Genomic DNA, 19,058 nt, shown 5'->3' with positions numbered 1-19,058 from the left:
AAATACCAGGCAATGGAGGCAAAAGGGGACATCTACAAGGAAGCTATACAAGTCAAGGTGGCGGCCATAATTTTTTATTCAAAAGGATGCACAAAAAAAAAGGGGTTGGTGCTTCAGTTTCAATCATGACTGCCATCTTGATGTTTTTGCCCCCCTGCTGCTATGATGCCCCTGGGGGCCACCATGTATTTTCGCCTCTCTCTTCCATTCATTCCTTTTATTCCTTTATCCTGAAACACTGGGATAAAATTCTTGGATTTGACCCAGCCGATACAACTGCTTCTGTCCCACCCAACCCCACCAAATATTGCCCTCCCCTGTTCTTGAATGACAGAAATATCCCCAGAAACTTTGTATTATATATCTGCCACAGAGGATTTATTCAAATTGTATTTCCATTGAGAAAAGGGAGGAGAACAGGGTAAAGGTGACGTTGTCTATGCTAAGAGGAAGTGTTGGATAGGACTAGAGAAGATCTGATCTTTCATTTGGATGATTCAGAGGCAGTAAAATCAACAGGGTGTCAATCAAATTTGCAAGTATTTTGTGGCTGGTTCTGGTTGCATCCCAGCTGCTGTAGTCCTGGTGGCTCTATAGTTGGTACTTACAGATGTAAGCATTTTGATTGCCACAAAAGATATCGTTCCACAATTTAAAATCTAAAAGGCCAAAGATAAGACAGAAGTTACTTCTTAATTCCTTCAACAATAGCCTAGAAAATATTGTCATGTTTTATATTGCCTTCAAGATCTCCACTGGCTCCAATGGAATTTCCCATAAAAAGGAAAGCAAACGTTGACTTTTCTTTGGAAAGTGGAAAAAGAAAAGAGGAAAGAAGAAGGGGGGAAGGGAGGGAAGGAGGGAAAAAAGGAAGAAATTCACATGAACCTTATCCCTGATGTCACAATTCCAATAGCACTTTTTTTATCTAAAAGGGAGAGTTGCAGGCATTGCCCTTAATTTCTCGTAATCATTGAACTATACAAAGAAATTCCTTGAGATAGAAATAAAATATGGAGTATCTTGACTACAGATATACAAATGAATGCATAAAAAAGCCATCTAGAGAAACCTGGAAGCTATGTCAGGATGCTTTTTGTTGATTACAGCTCGGCTTTCAACACTGTTTTGCCAAGCACTCTCATTGAAAAGCTGACTGACTTGAAATTTTCTCCCTCCATCTGCAATTGGATTAAAGACTTTCTCAGGGACCGGTTACAAACAGTGAGCGTCGGGTCTGTTTTATCCACCCTCCTGAAGCTTTACACCGGCTCGCCACAGGGCTGCGTGCTTAGCTCCTACCTGTACTCATTGTACACATATGACTGTGTATCGTCTGACCCATCTACTGTGATAATTAAGTTCGCAGATGATACCACCGTAGTGGGTCTTATTACAGCTGGAGATGAGACAGCATATAGGGGGGAGGTACAAAAACTATCCATGTGGTGTTCCAAGAACAACTTGCACCTGAACATTGGCAAGATGAAAGAGATGGTGCTAGACTTCCAGAGGAAAAAAGAGGAACCTGCCCCACTTTTCATCGGGGTGGGGGCCTGTGTGGAGAGAGTTTCTTCCTTTAAATTTCTGGGAGTCTACCTCTGTGAAGACCTTACCTGGAAAGTTAATACAACCCAGGTGGCCAGAAAGGCCCAACAGAGACTCTACTTCCTCAGGGTCTTGCAGAAGAACATGGTAGAACAATGGCTAATGACCCTCTTTTACCAGTCTACTATAGAGAGTGTCCTCTCGTACTGTATTGTGGTTTGGTATGCTGGTCTGACAGCCGCGGATAGGAAAGTATTACAGAGGGTGGAGAGCAAAGCACAAGACATTGTGGGCTGTCCCCTGACGCCACTGGATGACCTCGCCAGGGCTCGCTGCCTTGGAAGAGTGAGGAAAATTCTCAGGGATGACTCACACCCTGGACGGTATCTCTTTACTCTCCTACCATTGGGTAGGAGATACAGGAGTATACCCAGCCGTACCAACAGGCTGAAGAACAGCTTTTATCCATGGGCTGTTAGGCTCTTGAACGGGAACTAATTTTATAATTTTATGTGTGACTGACTTGCGAGGCTGGTGTGTTATGCAATTAGCTCACATGGTGTAATAAGATGGAGGGTTTGTTGTCACTGTGAGTTGTGGGGAGGGGGGCATGAAGGGAGGCTCAGCCAATCTCATGTATACATGGTTGTACTTTGACAATAAAGGTTCATTCGTTCAAAAGTGAAACTAAGTGAAGAGTGGAACTTGGTGCTCTAATGTCTGAATTCTTTTGGCTGAACCAGGTCATTTTTTTCCCCCACATCAAACAGAGAATCTGTCCGAAGTACGTCACTTGATCCAAAACATTTACACAAAGACAGACAAGATCCCGCTAAGATCTTGCACAGTAAAAATTATAAGCATAACCAATCATTTCACTAATCATTTTGCTTCTGATTCATTACACCTGTGACACGCACTGTGAAGTGGCTACCACACTCCTCCTAACCAGAGACCCAGTTTTGATCATTCAGTAAGATATAAGCATCCTCATTTGAAAAAGTTTAGGCTAGTTTTCTCTATATTGCACCTTTCCTGATATATAGGACATCACGTCTCAGTTCTCCGTTGGTGGTGAAAAGTTAACGCTGATGTATGGTGGGTACCAGTTTTGGAAAGAATGAATTATATCTGGAGAACAGTTATCCATCTTTGCCCTCGTAGAAACCTAATCATTTCTCCTAGAGGCTATTACAGAAAAAAGATAAGACATTTTCAGTTTTGAGTTATGGAAAATTCCATGGACTCCATTCCTCCGGTTTATGGGACTACTCCAAATTAAACAAGCAAACTCTAGTTTTCTTGATGGTCCTGATATATCAATAACCACCAGATAAGATGTGTTGGCTTACTTGAGTGACGTGCCAGCTCCACACAGTGCTCATTCTGTCTTTTGTTGTCTGGCTGGTTTACCAGCCAGGCTTTGTAGTTGTAGGTGGATTCATCAGCCCATCTCCATCGCCTTTTCTGTTGACAAAAGACAGGCCAAAATTACATGTTAAGAAAGTAAGTAACCTTTGTGATGATAAACTAAAGAGATTGGCTGGAAAGACTGAGTGGTGTGCAGTTCTTAGATACTTTGTACTGTACATGCATTAAAAAAATATAGCAAGGCATCACATCATACCAAATTCATGACAGTATGGAGGAAATTGTTATGTGTAACATTCAGCTCTATGAAATTTTGTAGCATATATGCATTAAAATAAAAAATCGCAAGGCATCATATCATGAACAATTCATGACAATGAATGTGGTGGAAATGTATATTCGTCACCATCGCAAAATTATATATGTTGCATCTAACATTCAGCTCTATGAAATGTTGGACTGCAGAGCTGTGTTTTGTTAAATATTTTCAGCTATTACAACCACTCTTCTCCCACCATTCATATTTACCTTAAAAGTAGAGGTGGAAGGCCGCTTGCAATGAACTTTTGTTATTATACTGTCAGGATGAAGTGGTCCCCCCTTCAAAAAGAGAGGGGGGTGAAATACCTAGCATTGCTATTGGTCCTAATTTAGCAGCCTTCTTGATATCACTGCAGTCAGTGCAGGATGTAGACTAGTTGAGGCCCTAAGGTCAACAAAGCTTGGAAGGGCCCATTGTTATTTAAACAATGGCTACACAATATTTTAACACCTAGAGAACCCATAAAATACCACATACATTGCCAAGAACCCAAAAGAAAACAATTCTAAAAATTTTTATGAGGCACTATGGATTGTGAATCCTCAATTGTAGTTTGCTTAGTGGATGCCTAAATCCAGCACAGACTGCAGTTATGAGCACCAACAAACAATCTCAGGTCATATATTATGATCACCAAGCAACTCGTCAAATATAGCAAAAGAATGTGTACAAAACCACTGAGTAAAGAACACGATACATAGACCAGGAATAATTTTTAAGAAAATGAAATGAAAAATGTCAGACTCACTCCAGAGACATCACGGAGCCCTATCCAGACAGCGCTAGGTGATCCCTGTTTGTCTTTGACGTATGCAGAAACCAGCGAGGACTCTTGGAAGCTGAGGATAGAGGCGAGGTGACACCCTGGGCCATGAGTCTGGCACTCAAGCTAGGAACAGAGAAAGGACACGAAGGTGGCACTCCATGCTCATGAATGGGATTGTCACAAACTTTAAACTTTGCACATCTCCATTTGTGCAATTTTGGTTTCTCAAGAAACCTTTCTCCACACCTGGGCTGGTGAAAAAAACCAACAACAGTTCTTACCTCAGCAGCATCCCAACTTAGTTTCTCATCGAAATATCCATAGCAGTTCCCCTGTTTCTGCAACCAGTCTCTGGGGCATGATGCAGCCTTGGCTGCAGGGAGAAAAAAAGAGAAAAAAATGATAGGGAATTGAATAGATTGCAGATGCCTGTGAATGGAATCTCTTCCATTGGGAGTAGACATGATTGGAAGGGTTGAGGGCTGTGGTTTAGCATGAAGGCGAGGAGTTTTTCTGGTTTAAAGGATAGGATTTTAAGATGGAGGAAAACAATCAAGAGACCCAAAATACTTCTACTTCTTTACAACCTTGAAAGTGATCCAAATCTATTTTCCAGAACAACTTCAAGGTATTCAAGGGGGCTGGGAGAATGTTCAAAAGTTCCCCTAGTCTTATCCTTGCCCCAAATGGACAGTCCTAAATGACTAAAACTGTGCCACAATGGAGTCATTGAGAAAGGTTTCAATGTCTGAGGGAGAGAATTATTATTACTCTTCCTGCCCTTCAGACGGAAAATTAAATTTAAATGTGGAACCTGACAGTGGCGTAGCGTGGGTTGTCAGCACCCGGGGCAAGGCAAGTAATTTGCGCCCCCTAACACGTGGATTTTAGCACTCGAGTCTCTTCCACTAGCTCAGGAATTCTGGGAGTTGAAGTCCATGAGTCATAAAAGAGCCAAGGTTGCCTACCCCTGAGTTAGGTTCAAGGCAAAAAAGGGTCTCTGGAGAAGAGGGAAAATGCTAGTTTAAAACTGAAACAAGGCAACTTTAAGGTGCCTCAGCTGTGATTTAGGATGAGACAAAGAGAGGACATGGCGTTGAAAATGGTTAATGGGGCATGTTTGTTCCACTCTTAGTGGACGTCAAGATAAACCCCACGAGAGAATGACCTTACAACAGATGCGAATAGGCTTGGACTACGTTTGTAGATTGAGTGCATACATCACATGGAGCGATGATGGGCTTCATCAAGATTTATGATCCCACAATTGGCTAGTTTTCTCCATCTTGTCCTAAACCCTGGATACCAACCACGGTTTATGGCTTAGCATGTGGCGTGGGGTTGACCCAACATGTTAGGCGACAAACAATGACTTCCAACTTACAATGCCTCAGCTTCCCAAGGTTATTCCAAAGCCGGAAAAGCCAACCAACCCACCCTGCAGCTTTGCCTGCTTAGGCTGAACCCCAGGAGTTCATACTTGCTGCGGCGCCCGACCTATTTTCTGCCCAGACGCTGCTTATCCAAGCCAAGCCGCCTCCTTCTCTTTGGCACCTCGCCCCAAAGATTCGCTGGCCTGGCTGGAAACTCTCGCTGCTGGCGACGTGTGTCGGGGGGGCGGTCCCGATCGCCTCCTGCAGGGGGAACCGAGTGGCCACAGAGAGTCAATACGGCAGGAGGAGGAGGAGGAGGAGGAGCAGCAAGCAGCCGCAGGTGCGGCGGCTGCAGTTGTTACCTTTACCTCCAGGAAAGGAGGAGACGGGGGCGGGAGCTGGGTCAGGGGGGCCGGGCTTGCCAAGCGGAGGAGAAAGAGAAGGAGGCAAGATGCCACCAAGCCTCCCCACCCCCACCCGAGAAAGCAGGCGATCCACAGCCGCGAGAGGATGGGATCCCGCTCTGGCTGGGCGCAGCGAATGCGGTTGCTTTCTACGCTCCGCTCGCTCGCTCGCTCGCTCCTCCGACCCTCGGCGAAGCGGAATCGTCCCCCTCCGGCGAGCTTAATGGGTGCCCCCCCAGATGTTGCACCCAGTGCGGCCGGCCCCCCCTGCACCCCCCACGCTACGCCACTGGAACCTGAGAAATCACGTTGCTGAAATACTGTACATTCATTTTATTAGCGCATCTCAGCAATACAGTTTCAGAACTTTGGCTTCAGCATAAAAATTCTGACCTGCATATTACATATGAAAATATCTGAAGACAGAGCTTACTTTACTAAGTTGCTTAATTTGCTGTTTCCCACATCATGATTAAATTAGGGGACTCACCTCCCAAAAATGGATTGGTGATCAAGATTCCAAGGCAACAGAGGCCGATGTACATGGACAATCCCATCTTCTGGTTGTCCTTTAGGAGAAAAGAGAAGTAGATATGATACAAAAATTAATAAACTGGCATTCATATTAGCTTGCTGAGAAAGAAAGCAAATTTTTGAGAATCATAATTTAATTTTGATCCTAGTCTACCTGCAAACTTTCTGTTGTGGTTCCTAGCATACAACTCATGAAAAGCTCTATTGGTACTTCCAAAAGCCCTCTCCTTATTTCAATGCCGGATCACTGTACGGATAGCAAAGAGTATCTAGCCAACACTTGCCAAGAATGCCTTCAGCTTCTCACCTTGCGAAGTTCTTCAACTGGAGAGGTTGAGTTGGCAGACAGTTGGACTGGTGGACTCTCACTTTCAGAGAAGCCATTAAATAGACTCAAGATGAACAAATTTCTTCAAGGATTTCCTGGTCCACCCTCTTGTTTTTCCCATAACTGAGAGGAAAGGAAGTGAAGCTCAGTTCCAGAGATAATTGGCCACACTTTCCTCTGGTAAAGAAAGGAGTTGTCAAAAACCCACCCATTGATTCCACATCCTAGTGGGAAGCAAACACCATCCCTCATTAATCATGGTTATATTTACTGGATTTCTTTATTCTATTGGTTTTAACTCTCATGGTTTCTAGCATATATTATGTCAAATATTAACATAATTGAGGAACATTCCCTCAGATTTACCCTGAGAAAAACACACTATGCTTCCACTTTTGTTTTTTATAATTATTATTAAAAGTTTTATAAGGAATATAAAAGCTAACCCAACCTAATAAGTGCAAAAGAAGAGAGGAGAAAGATAAGACAAAGAGCACAGAAAGAAAGAACAAAAAGGAACAGAAAAAAGCAGCTTCCAATTTCTTCTGCAACAATCATTATATTGCAATTTTGACTCTTTATGATTACAGAAAAAGAGCTTAGTTTTTTTCTATAGGTAAAGGTAAAGGTTCCCCCGCACATGTGTGCTAGTCGTTTCCGACTCTAGGGGCCGGTGCTCATCTCCATTTCAAAGCTGAAGAGCCAGCGCTTGTCCGAGGACATCTCCGTGGTCATGTGGCCAGCATGACTGCCAAAGGCACATGGAACGCTGTTACCTTCCCACCGGAGTGATCCCTATTTTTCTACTTGCATTTTTATGTGCTTTCAAACTGCTAGGTTGGCAGAAGCTGGGACGAGTAACAGGTGCTCACTCTGTTACGCGACACTCGGGATTCAACCCGCCAAACTGCTGACCTTCTGATCGACAAGCTCAGCGTCCTAACCCACTGAGCCACCGTCTCCCTAGTTTTATTCTAATTGTCAAAAGCACAAATAATAAGCTGTCTATGTCAGGCATTATATGCAGCATGACGGAAATGGAGTTTACTGAGAAAATTAAATCTTACGGAGGTCAGGTTGCTGAGTTCCTCTGTGCATTCACTTATTTCATACTCATGGCATAACCATGTCCCCTTTCCACCATTTGTGTCTACTGTGCTTCCCCAGTTTCTCAAGCTGAATTCTGCCTGAGGGAATGATTATGGTATCAGAGGGACATTTATGGGCTCTTCCACAAGAAGCTGAGCTGGCATGAGGCTGAGGTGAGACCAGAAATCTCTAAGAAAGCTATGGAGAACATGGGATGGATGAAGCATCTCAAGCTCATGTGCTTCCCTCTTCTCTTCAGATCAGGTACCAAAGCTATGACCGGGGGACCCACCTTGCTTGGCAATGAAAGTTACAGTCTTAATCCCAAATATGCTTTTTCATGAGGCAACTGGACTTTCTTGTTTTTCTTTGAAGACATTTTGCTTTTCATCCAAAAACCTTCAGAACTGAAGAAGCTTCCTGGATGAGAAGTGAAACATCTTCAAAGAAAAACAAGAAAGTCCAGTTGCTTCATGAGAAAGCATCTTTGGGATAACTATGACCTGGATGACTGAGAATCTCCATAGACATTTAGCTTACAGTCTCAATGTGGTTATAGGTGGAGGATTCTGAGTAGGAATAGTTAAGTGGACCCATAGCCATAGCCCATAATTTGGTAACTTTGTATATTAATTGGCAATCAGGATGCAATATCTAAGTGGTCACTTCAACTAAGATTTTCCAGGACCTCAAGTGGTTCACCAAGTACTTTTGTTGACTTGGTGTTTTATTTACTTCTTCTTTTACCTCTTTGGGTGTCAAGGGATGTGGCCTCAGTACATTAACAAAATTGCCCAGCTTCTGTCAGTTTATTCATGATTGCATCATGCTGTTACATATATATGTACGCATCTAGTCTATATTGCTGCCCATCTCATGACAGGTGAATGACACGTCTGCCAAGAAAGATAATGATGATAATGATGATGATGATGATGATGATGATGATGATGATGATGATGATGATGATGATAATGATAATGATGATGATGATGATAGTAATAATAGTTGGAAGTGACCTTGGAGGTCATCTAGTGCAGTCTCTTCTTAAAAACTTCAGTGTTGGAGCATTCACACTTCTAGAGGCAGGTTGTTCCACTGATTAATTGTTCTGTCAGGAAATTTCTCCTTAGTTCTAGGTTGCTTCTCTCTTTGGTTAGTTTCCATCCATTGCTTCTTGTTCTGCCTTTGGGCACTTTGGAGAATAGCTTGCCTCCCTCTTCTCTGTGGCAGCCCCTGAGATATTGGAACACTGATATCATGTCACCCCTCATCCTTCTCTTTATTAAACTAGACATAGGCAATTCCAGCAACCGTTCCTTATATGTTTTAGCCTCCAGACCTCTAATCATCTTTGTTGCTCTTCTCTGTACTCTTTCTAGAGTCTCAACATCTTTTTTACATTGTGGTGACCAAAACTGGATGCAGTATTCCATGTGTGGCCTTACCAAGGCACTGTAAAGTGGTATTAACACTTCACGTGATCTTGATTCTAACCCTCTGTTAATGCAGCCTAGCATTGTGTTGGCTTTTTGGGCAGCTGCAGCACACTGCTGGCTCATGTTTAAGTGATTGTCCACTAGGACTCCAAGATCCCTCTCACAGTTGCTACTATTGAGCAAGGTACCCCCTATACTATACCTGTACATTTGGTTTTTCTTGCTTAAATGTAGAACCTTACTTTTTTCACTATTGAATTTCATTTTGTTAGATAGCACCCAATGTTCAAGATGATATGCAGTAGAGGAGAAATGGGTGGAGATGAAACAGGGCTTCATTTTGATTTTCCCATTCAAGATTAGACAAGATGGATTGATGCTGCTTGCGTGAAGGGAAAAAAGCCTTCATCTGCCAACATGAAAATGTTAGAAAATGAAGAGGTTTCACTTCATGCTTGCACCTAAAGAATGTTCGTCTTGGAAGTCAGGAAGAATCACGCTGTTACATCCAGATGTGCTTCTTTAAAACGTCACATGTATTCTTTGCCAGAGCAGTCTCTGTGATAATCTGTTTCCTTCATATTTGGCACCACACACACACCAGATCTCTGGCATGGTTCTTGCTTGAAGGCAATTATCAATAAAAACAATTCCAGTCTGCATTTCCTGCATTTTATTTCCCTCTGAATTATATGCATACAGTTCCTTTTTAATTACCAAAATAAAGGTGTTTAATCTACTGTATGTATCTCATGCCATAATAATATTATAGTCATGAGTGAAGGTCAAATAATCATGTTGCTAAAATGGATATTTTCAGCATCAGACAGCTCTATATTACATTATAAAACCAATATTGTCCAGCAGAATGGCAAAACTAACTTCTTTGATTAGAGAAAGAAAAGTCTATATTTATGGTTGACTGGAAACCCCTTATAGATTTTTTGCATGAAAGAGAAAAAAATGCACTTAATACTTGTGGTTTTTTTTATTATTGAAAAGTTTTATAAAAGTTACAATATTATCCCATCCCAACCCCCCCCAACCCTCCCTCGCCCTCCCCCACTTCCCAAAGCTGATTACAGGGTTACAAATACAAAATAATCATAATCTAACTAACGTTAACCAACTAAATAAATAACCAAATACATAATGCACGTTAACCTGCCTATAACATAATTACAAACAATCTAAAAGTATCCAACTTATACTAATACAATAATAATACCGTATAATATATATATTATTATAGGTAAAGGTAAAGGTTCCCCCGCACATGCGTGCTAGTCGTTTCTGACTCTAGGGGCCAGTGCTCATCTCCGTTTCAAAGCCAAAGAGCCAGCGCTTGTCCGAGGACGTCTCCGTGGTCATGTGGCCGGCATGACTAGACGCCAAAGGCGCACGGAACGTTGTTACCTTCCCACCGTAGTGGTCCCTATTTTTCTACTTGCATTTTTACGTGCTTTCGAACTGCTAGGTTGGCAGAAGCTGGGACGAGTAACAGGCACTCACTCTGTTACGCGGCACTCGGGATTCGACCCGCCAAACTGCCGACCTTCCGATCGACAAGCTCAGGGTCCTAACCCACTGAGCCACCGCGTCCCACATATATTATTATAACTAATAATAAAAAAGAAAAAAGAAAAATTTCCAGTATAATAAATTATAACAATCTAAAATTTACTCATAAGCTAAATGGAACTTTTTAGTCCCATATTTTTTTTTTGAATATAATCTATCCATCTTCTCCAAACCGAAATGTATCTTTCTTGTGAATGATCCTTCAAATAAGCAGAAATCTTAGCCATTTCTGCTAAATTTGACACTTTAAGCGTCCAAATACTTGTGGTTTTGATGATTAGAAAAAAAAAAACCTAGATTATAAAAAAAACAAATGTGAGCTCTTTTTGGTAATCATAAAGTAAAATCATAAAGTAAGAGTCTATGTTGTAAATACAATATTTGCTGCAGAAGAAATTGAAAGCTGCTTTTTTCTGTTCTTTGTTCTCTCTTTCTGCTGTTTTTGTTCTCTCCTCCTTTTTTTCTTCCTTCTTTTATCTTTGTTTCTTTTGCTCTTCCTTAGCTTGTGTTAGCTGGTGATGACCTATAAAGCCCTAAATGGAGAGGGTCCGAGATATTTGAGGGAACACCTGCTGCCAGCATCAAGTTCCCTTCGTCCAGTGCGCTCCCACAGGGAGGGTCTCCTCAGGGTGCCGCCGGTTAAAGACTGCCGGCGGGTATCACCCAGAGGTAGGGCCTTCTCAGTGGGTGCGCCTGCCCTGTGGAACCAGCTGCCTGCGGAGCTTAGGACTGCCCCCAACCTCCGTTCATTCCGCCAGGACCTGAAGACCTGGCTGTTCGAGCTCTCTGGCCCAGGCTGAGAATATTTTTAATTTTAATTTTAACAGGGTTTTAATTTTCTCAGGGTTCTATTTAATCTCTTTTAATTTGTTTTAACATTTGTATTGACTGTTTTTTAAATGCCCTGTAAACTGCCCTGAGTCCTTCGGGAAAGGGCGGTATATAAATCTAAATAAAATAAATAAATAAAAATAAATATTCTTTCTAAAACTTTCAATAACCTTTATAAAACAAAAAACAAAAATGGAAGCAAAGGGTGTTTTTCTCAGGGCAAACCTGAGGGATGAGTTGGTGTACCTTCCTCAATTGTGTTAATGTTTAACATAATATGGGCTAGAAAACATGACAATTAAAATCAATAAAATGAACAAATCCAGTAAATATGACCATGATTAATGAGGGACGGTGTTTGCTTCCCACTAGGATGTGGAATCAATGGGTTGATTTTTGACAACTCCTTTCTTTACCAGAGGAAAATGTGGCCAATTATCTTTGGAACTGAGCTTCACTTCCTTTCCTCTCAGTTATGGGAAAAAGAAGGGGGTGGAGCAGGAAATCCTTGAAGAAATTTGTCCATCTTGATCTCATGCCACGCCTATCTGGAGACTCAGATATTGGCTTAGAAAATGAGAGCCCATCAGCTTAACCGTCCACCAACTCAATCTCCCCAGTTGAAGAACTTTGCAAGGTGAGAGGCTGAAGGCATTCTTGGCAAGTGCTGGTTAGATACTCTCCATTAAGGACAGGACTTTTGAAGTAGCAATAGAGCTTTTCATGAGTTGTATGCAGGGAACTGCAAAGAAACTTTGCAAGTAGACTGGGATCAAAATTAAATTATGGAATTCCAAAAATTTGCTTTCTTTCTCAGCAAACTATTATTGCCTGACTGACTGACTGACTGACACTCTATTAATCCTTCTATCACATCTACTTCTCTTTTCTCCTAACAGGCAACCAGAAGATGGGACTCTCCTTGTACATCCTCTGTTGCCTTGGAGTGTTCATCACCAAACCTTTTTTGGGAGGTGAGTCCCCCAAATTAATCATGATATGGAATATATAGCAAATGAAACAACTTAGATAAGTAAGCTCTGTCTTCAGACATTTTCATGTGTCCTATACAGGTCAGACATTAATCGACATTTGGGATTGTTTTAGTCATTTGGGGTTGTCTGTTTGAGATTTTTCCAATGTTTTAAGGCAGAGCATAGGACCAGGAGGATTTTTGGGCAGTAGAATTCTCCCAACCCCCTAAAATACCTTGTGATTGGTCTGGAAAATAGATTTTGGGCCACTTTCAAGGTTATAAAAGTGGAAGTGGAAGTATTTTGTGTCTCCTTCCATCCCTGAAAGGGTGAGAGGCTGAGCTGCAGCCCTCAACCCTTCTGATCATGTCTATTTCCAACCAAAGAGAAAATTCAGGAAAATTGGAAACCATTTCATTTACCTGTCCCTGAGGCCTTTTGCTCCATCATAAAAGTCTATCCCCTCAAACCAGAAGCAAGTCCTTGTTTTCATAAATGGTGAAGCCCATGTACTTCACCAATTATGAAGGCAAGGGCTTTTTATGGTCTATGTACTTCATCAATTCAGCAGATGGTGTCCTTCCACCCCTGAAAGGATGAGAGCTGAGCCAAATCAGATTCTGTTCGGGAATATCTGAAAACTCTTCCATTTACCTACTTTTTTCCCCCTTTTGTCTCCTTGCAAGCAAGTCTGCATCATGCCTCAGAGATTGGTTGCAGAAGCAAGGGAACCGCTATGGATATTTTGATAATAAACTAAGTTGGGATGATGCTGAGGTAAGAACCATTTTCAGCAGTCCAGGTATGGTGAAATGTTCCTTGAGAAACCAAATTGCACAAATGAACTCATGAACATGGAAAGCCATCTTCTTGTCTTGCCTCTATTCATAGATTGACTACCAGAACTGTGGCCCTGGGCGTCATCTCATTTCTATCCTCATCCCCCAAGCATCCATAGTGATGGCCGAACACATCAAAAACAAATGGAGATCATTTAGCCATATCTAGATTGGACTCAATGATGTCTCTGGGGTACGTCTGACTTTTTTCATTTCAATTTTTTTAAAAAAAAAAAAAAATCCTGGTCTACATATTGCATTCTTCATGCAGTACTTTTGCAAATTGACAATGTTCGGCTTATCCCTTGTTGTTGTTGTTGTTGTTACTTGCGAAGTCATGTCGGACCCATCCAGTTAGTCCTTCCTTCTCATTAGGTGGCCAAAGTATTTGAGTTTCAACTTCAGGATCTGGCCTTCTAAAGAGCAGTCAGGGTTGATCTCCTGTAGGACTGATTGGTTTGATCACCTTGCAGTCCGAGGGACTTGCAGGAGTCTTCTCCAGCACCATAGTTCAAAGGCCTCAATTCTTTGGCGCTCAGCCTTTCTTATGGTCCAACTTTCACAGCTATGCATTGCAACTATGAAGACCATAGCCTTGACTATACACACTTTTGTTAACAGGGTGATGTCTCTGCTTGTTAGTGTGCTGTCTAGATTTGCCATGGCTTTCCTCCCCAGGAGCAAGCGTCTTTTAATTTCTTGGCTGCAGTCTCCATCTGCAGTAATCTTGGAGCCCAGGAAAATAAAATCTGTCACTACCTCCATTTCTTCCCCATCTATTTGCCAGGAATTGAGAGGGCAGGATGCCATGATCTTGGTTTTCTTAATGTTAAGTTTCAAGCCAACTTTTGCACTCTCCTTTTTCACCCACAACAAGAGGCTCTTTAGTTCCTCTTCACTTTCTGTCATTAGAGTGGTATCATCTGCATACCTTAGACTGTTAATATTTCTCCTGGCAATTTGAATTCCAAGTTTTGATTCATCTATCCCTGACTTTCTCATGTGCTCTGCATATAAGTTAAACAGGCAGGGTGACAGTATACAGCCTTGCCAGACTCCTTTCCCAATTTTGAACCAATCAGTGGTTCCGTGTCCAGTTCTCACTGTTGCTTCTTGACCTGCATATAGGTTTCTCAAGACAAATAACATGGTCTGATACTCCCATCTCTTTAAGAACTTGTCACAGTTTGTTGTGATCCACACAATCAAAGGCTTTAACATAGTCAATGAAGCAGAAGTAGACGTTTTTCTGGAACTCCCTAGCTTTCTCCTTGATCCAGTGTATGTTGGCAATTTGATCTCTAGTTCCTCTGCCTCTTTGAAATCCTGCCTGTACTTCTGGTAGTTCTCGATCCACATACTGCTGGAGTCTAGCTCGTAGGATTTAAAGAATAATTTTACTAGCATGTGAAATGAGTGCAATGGTGCGATAATTTATTTAATTACTTTTTAACTTTTGTAATTCTGTGTTTTTATTCTTGCCCTGTACACCGCCCTGAGTCCTTCGGGAGAAGGGCGGTATAGAAATATTAATAAATTAAAAAAAATAATAATTTGAACATTCTTTGGCACTGCCTTTCTTTGGAATTGGAATGTAAACTGATCTTTTCCAATCCTGTGGCCACTGTTGAGTTTTCCAAATTTGCTGGCAAATTGAGTTTAGCACTTTTACTGCATTGTCTTTTAAGATTTTGAATAGCTGAGCTGGAATACTGTCACCTCCACTAGTTTTCCTAAGGCTCACTTCAATTCACATTCTAGGATGTCTGGTCAGTGACCACCTCATTGTGGTTATCAGGGATGTTAAGTTCGTTCTTGTATAGTTCTTCTGTGTAATTTTGCCACCTCTTCTTAATCTCTTCTGCATCTGTTAGGTCCCTGCCATTATGGTCCTTTATCATGCCCATCTTTGCATGAAATGTTCCCTTCATCTCTCCAATTTTCTTGAAGAGATCTCTGGTCCCCCCTATTCTATTGTCTTCTTCTATTTCTTTGCACTGTTCATTTAAGAAGGCATTCTTATCTCTTCTAGCTATTCTCTGGAATTCTCCATTCAGTTGGGTGTATCTTTCTTTTTCTCCCTTGCCTTTCGCTATGAGGGGCTCATCTTCCAGCATCATATCTTTTTGCCTTTTGGTATTGTCCATGGGGTTTTCATGGCAAAGATACTGGAATGAGTTGCCGTTTCCTTCTCCAGTGGATCACATTTTGTCAGAACTCTCTGCTATGACCAGTCCATCTTGGGTGGCCCTGCACAGCATAACTCATAGCTTCATTGAATTACGCAAGCCCCTTCTCCATGGCAAGGCAGTAATCCATGAAGGTGGGGCTCATCCCTATAAATCAATGAATGCCCAATTCTATGGAATCTACTCTTACAGAAAGTCTAATGATCTTCTGCCCACTGATTGTGGACTATCAGTTTCATAACTTCAAGAATTTATTATTGACACCAAAGAACTGGGAATTTTCTCCACACTGAACAGCCAGTTTCTTGACACATGAATTACCTTCTACTCAAACACACAAACCTTACTCAATCAGGTGTGATGCCTCCATGTACCTATTCAAATTGCATCCCTTTATATTTTTTAAGTAAGCTGTGTTCAGGAGAGGTGTGAATCAGCTCAGGTTGTCTTTTACAGATTAATTGGAAGTTTAATGTATTAGCATTAGAGCCATACTGGTGCAGACATTAGAACCATGGTGGCGAACCTATGGCAAGCATGCCACAGGTGGCACGCAGAACCTCTGTGATCATGCACACCATCACCCCAGTCCTAGGCCTTCAGCTGGGTTTTATAAAACCTTTTAGTTTTAGGCCTCTGCTGCCATGTGCAAAAAAAGGTTCAATCAATCAATCAATTTCCACTTCTCACAGAAAAAAAATATCTCATAAATTGATTGATTGAACTTTTTTGTCCCACTTACTCTGCCATTACCACGGCAGCCACGCCCACCCAATCGGCCATGCCCACCCAATTGGCCACACCCACCCAATCGGCCATTCCCACCTGTCACCCAATGATACATAAGTGGGTTTTGGGTTGCAGTTTGGGCACTCGGTCACTAAAAGGTTCGCCATCATTGGGTTAGAATGTAATAATTATAATAATAATAACAATAATAATAGAGTTGGAAGGGACGTTGGAGGTCTTCTGGTCCAATCCCCTACTCTAGTCCTCTGGTAGTTCCCCGGTGCTCCAGGATATTTGAAAGATATAGTTTAGTGGTTCTGAGATCATATCTGCCAGTTCCTTCAGAACCTTGGGGTGCAATCCATCTGGTCCTGTTGAATTGAACTCATCTAGGGTAGACAGGTGCTCACTTACCGTTTTCTTGCCTATCTTAACCTGTGTTTCTAATCTGTATTTTACGGTACAGTTTTTGATAGGTTGTACTGTTCTTTTTCTTTGTGTAAAGACCGATGCAAAAAATGCGTTAAATAGTTCTGCTTTCTCCCTGTTGCTTGTCCCCTTCTTGCCACTTTCTCCCAATAATGGACCGATCATTTTCTTAACTTTTTTTCTTGTTTTGTTTTTTTTACATCTTGAAAGCTTTTTTGTTATTTTTTTTACTTTTGTCACAAACCTTAGTTTGTTTTGAGCCTTAGCTTTCCTCACTTCAATTTTGCAGATGCAGGCTATTTACTGATATTCTGCCTTAGTTATGTGCCCCTCTTTTTATACTTGTCCTTTTTGTCTTTCAATTTATCAGAGAATTCTTTATGCAGCCATGCTGGTTTCTTTTGAGAGCTGTTATTTTTCTTCTTTGTTGGTATTGTGAAAGACTGGGCTTTTATAATCTCACTTTTCAAAATTTCCCAAGCTTATTGACTTGTTTTCTTTTGAGAATTCTCATGCATGGAATCCTTCCCAAGCTCTCTCTAAGCTTATTGAAATTAGCTCTCTTAAAGTCCAAGACTCTAGTTTGACTATGTTCTATTGCTTGTGCTTGCATAATGTTGAATTCCAATATTGCATGATCACTCTCCCCCAATGTTCCTGTGGCCTCAACACCTTCTATCATTTCATCTCTGTTAGTGACAATTATGTCCAATATGGCTAATCCCCTAGTTCCCTTCTCTACTTTTTGGGAGAGAAAGTTGTCTGCTAGGTTTGTCAGGAATCTGTTTGATCTTCCACTTGGTGCAGAGTTTGTCTCCCAGTTGATGTCAGGGTAATTAAAGTCCCCCATTACTATTGTGATGTGCTTCCTGCATACCTTAGTTAACTGACTAGCAAAAAGTTCATCTATTTCTTCTGTTTGGTTGAGTGGCCTATAGTATACATCTATGGCAATGTCATTTTTTCCCCTTTTATATTAACCCAAATGCGTTCAAAACAGTTTTCATCATTGTTGTGCTCTATTTCTGTAGAGATGTAGTTATATAGAGAGCAACTCCACCTCCTTTTTTGTTTGGACTGTTTCTTTTAAATAACTTAAATCCCTCTAGCTGTGTGTTCCATTTGTGGGTTTCATCCCACCAAGTTTCCATAATGGCAACAATATCATATCTGCCCTCATTTACCTGAATTTCTAATTCACCCTGTTTGTTGTTTATACTCTATGCATTGGTGTATAGACATTTGAGTCCTTTATGACTGACCCTGTGTTTACTTTCTATATAACCTGTGTGGTGCCTGAGTTCCCCTATTTCCTTACCAACTGTTTGATTAATGCATTTGGTGTGGCACTCACTATTAAAAGCTTCATTTTGCTTGACAGCAAGGTTGATATTCTTATCTGCACACACATCTATGTTACATGCACTGATAAAACTATTAGTTTTAGATTCCCGGGACAGGAATGTTCTATATCAATTAATTCACTGTCTCCATTGTTCAATTTAAATATTTCCTCCAGAAAATCTGTGAATTTAATGCCAAGTAACTCAGTCCCTTTCTTTGCTGGATGCAAACCATCTCTTTTGTACAGTTTTTCACTGGACCAGCTGCAGACATCATGACTAATATAACCAAAGCCTTCCTCTTTACACCACTCCTTTAGCCACATATTGAATTCTGCTATATGCTGGCCTTTTCCATTTTGTTCCTTATACACTGGTAAAACCTCTGAAAAACTAAGCCTACAGCCTATCCTACTAAGTTCCTGTCCCAAGCTTTGGAAATCATTCTGCACAGAGAGTACATCTTTTGGGGACAGATCATTAATGCCAAGATGTACAATAGCATCCACATCACAGTGGATGCTATTGCAAGTCGATTCTGCCCACAGTCAGGAGTTCGATTCTGACCAACTCAAAGTTGACTCAGCCTTCCATTTTTCTGAGGTTGGTAAAATGAGGACCCAGATTGTTGGGGCAATATCCTGACTCTGTAAAATGCTTAGAGAGGGCTGTAAAGCACTATGAAGTGATATAAAGTATAAATCTAGGTGCTATTATTATTGTTATTGGTTTAGAAGAGCAGATAATGTTTTTTCTTCTGCATTTACTTTAAAATGGGAGATCAAAAGTTGAGTAAGGGATTACAAAATTAGGTCTTTAAAGATGGGTCAGTGATTACACAGTTCAGCATCCTAAATAAAGGAAAGGGGACAGAAAAGGAAGAAGGGGGAAGCAGGTTGGTACGGGAAAGCAAAGATTCTTAAGCTCTTCCAGATATGTTCAGACCTGTCTCACCATCTATTGGAGAAT

General features: G+C 41.3%; 1 protein-coding gene across 1 annotated transcript; it reads right to left on the bottom strand.

Moving 5' to 3' along the window:
* Window positions 1-591: 591 nt before the first annotated feature.
* Window positions 592-6,341, bottom strand: LOC310649419 (C-type lectin BpLec-like; the record flags this gene model as incomplete). The annotated part of the gene is made up of 6 exons (XM_083377823.1): window positions 592-659; window positions 2,901-3,015; window positions 3,448-3,519; window positions 3,990-4,130; window positions 4,289-4,380; window positions 6,275-6,341. The coding sequence occupies 6 exons, from the start codon at window positions 6,339-6,341 to the stop codon at window positions 592-594; spliced, it is 555 nt and encodes a 184-aa protein (XP_083233949.1).
* Window positions 6,342-19,058: the final 12,717 nt, after the last annotated feature.

Source organism: Vipera ursinii (assembly GCF_947247035.1).
Source record: "Vipera ursinii genome assembly, chromosome: Z".
Lineage (NCBI taxonomy): Eukaryota > Metazoa > Chordata > Lepidosauria > Squamata > Viperidae > Vipera > Vipera ursinii.
The sequence above is the reverse complement of the archived record's forward strand: the minus strand, read 5'-3'. Positions and strand labels throughout refer to the sequence as shown.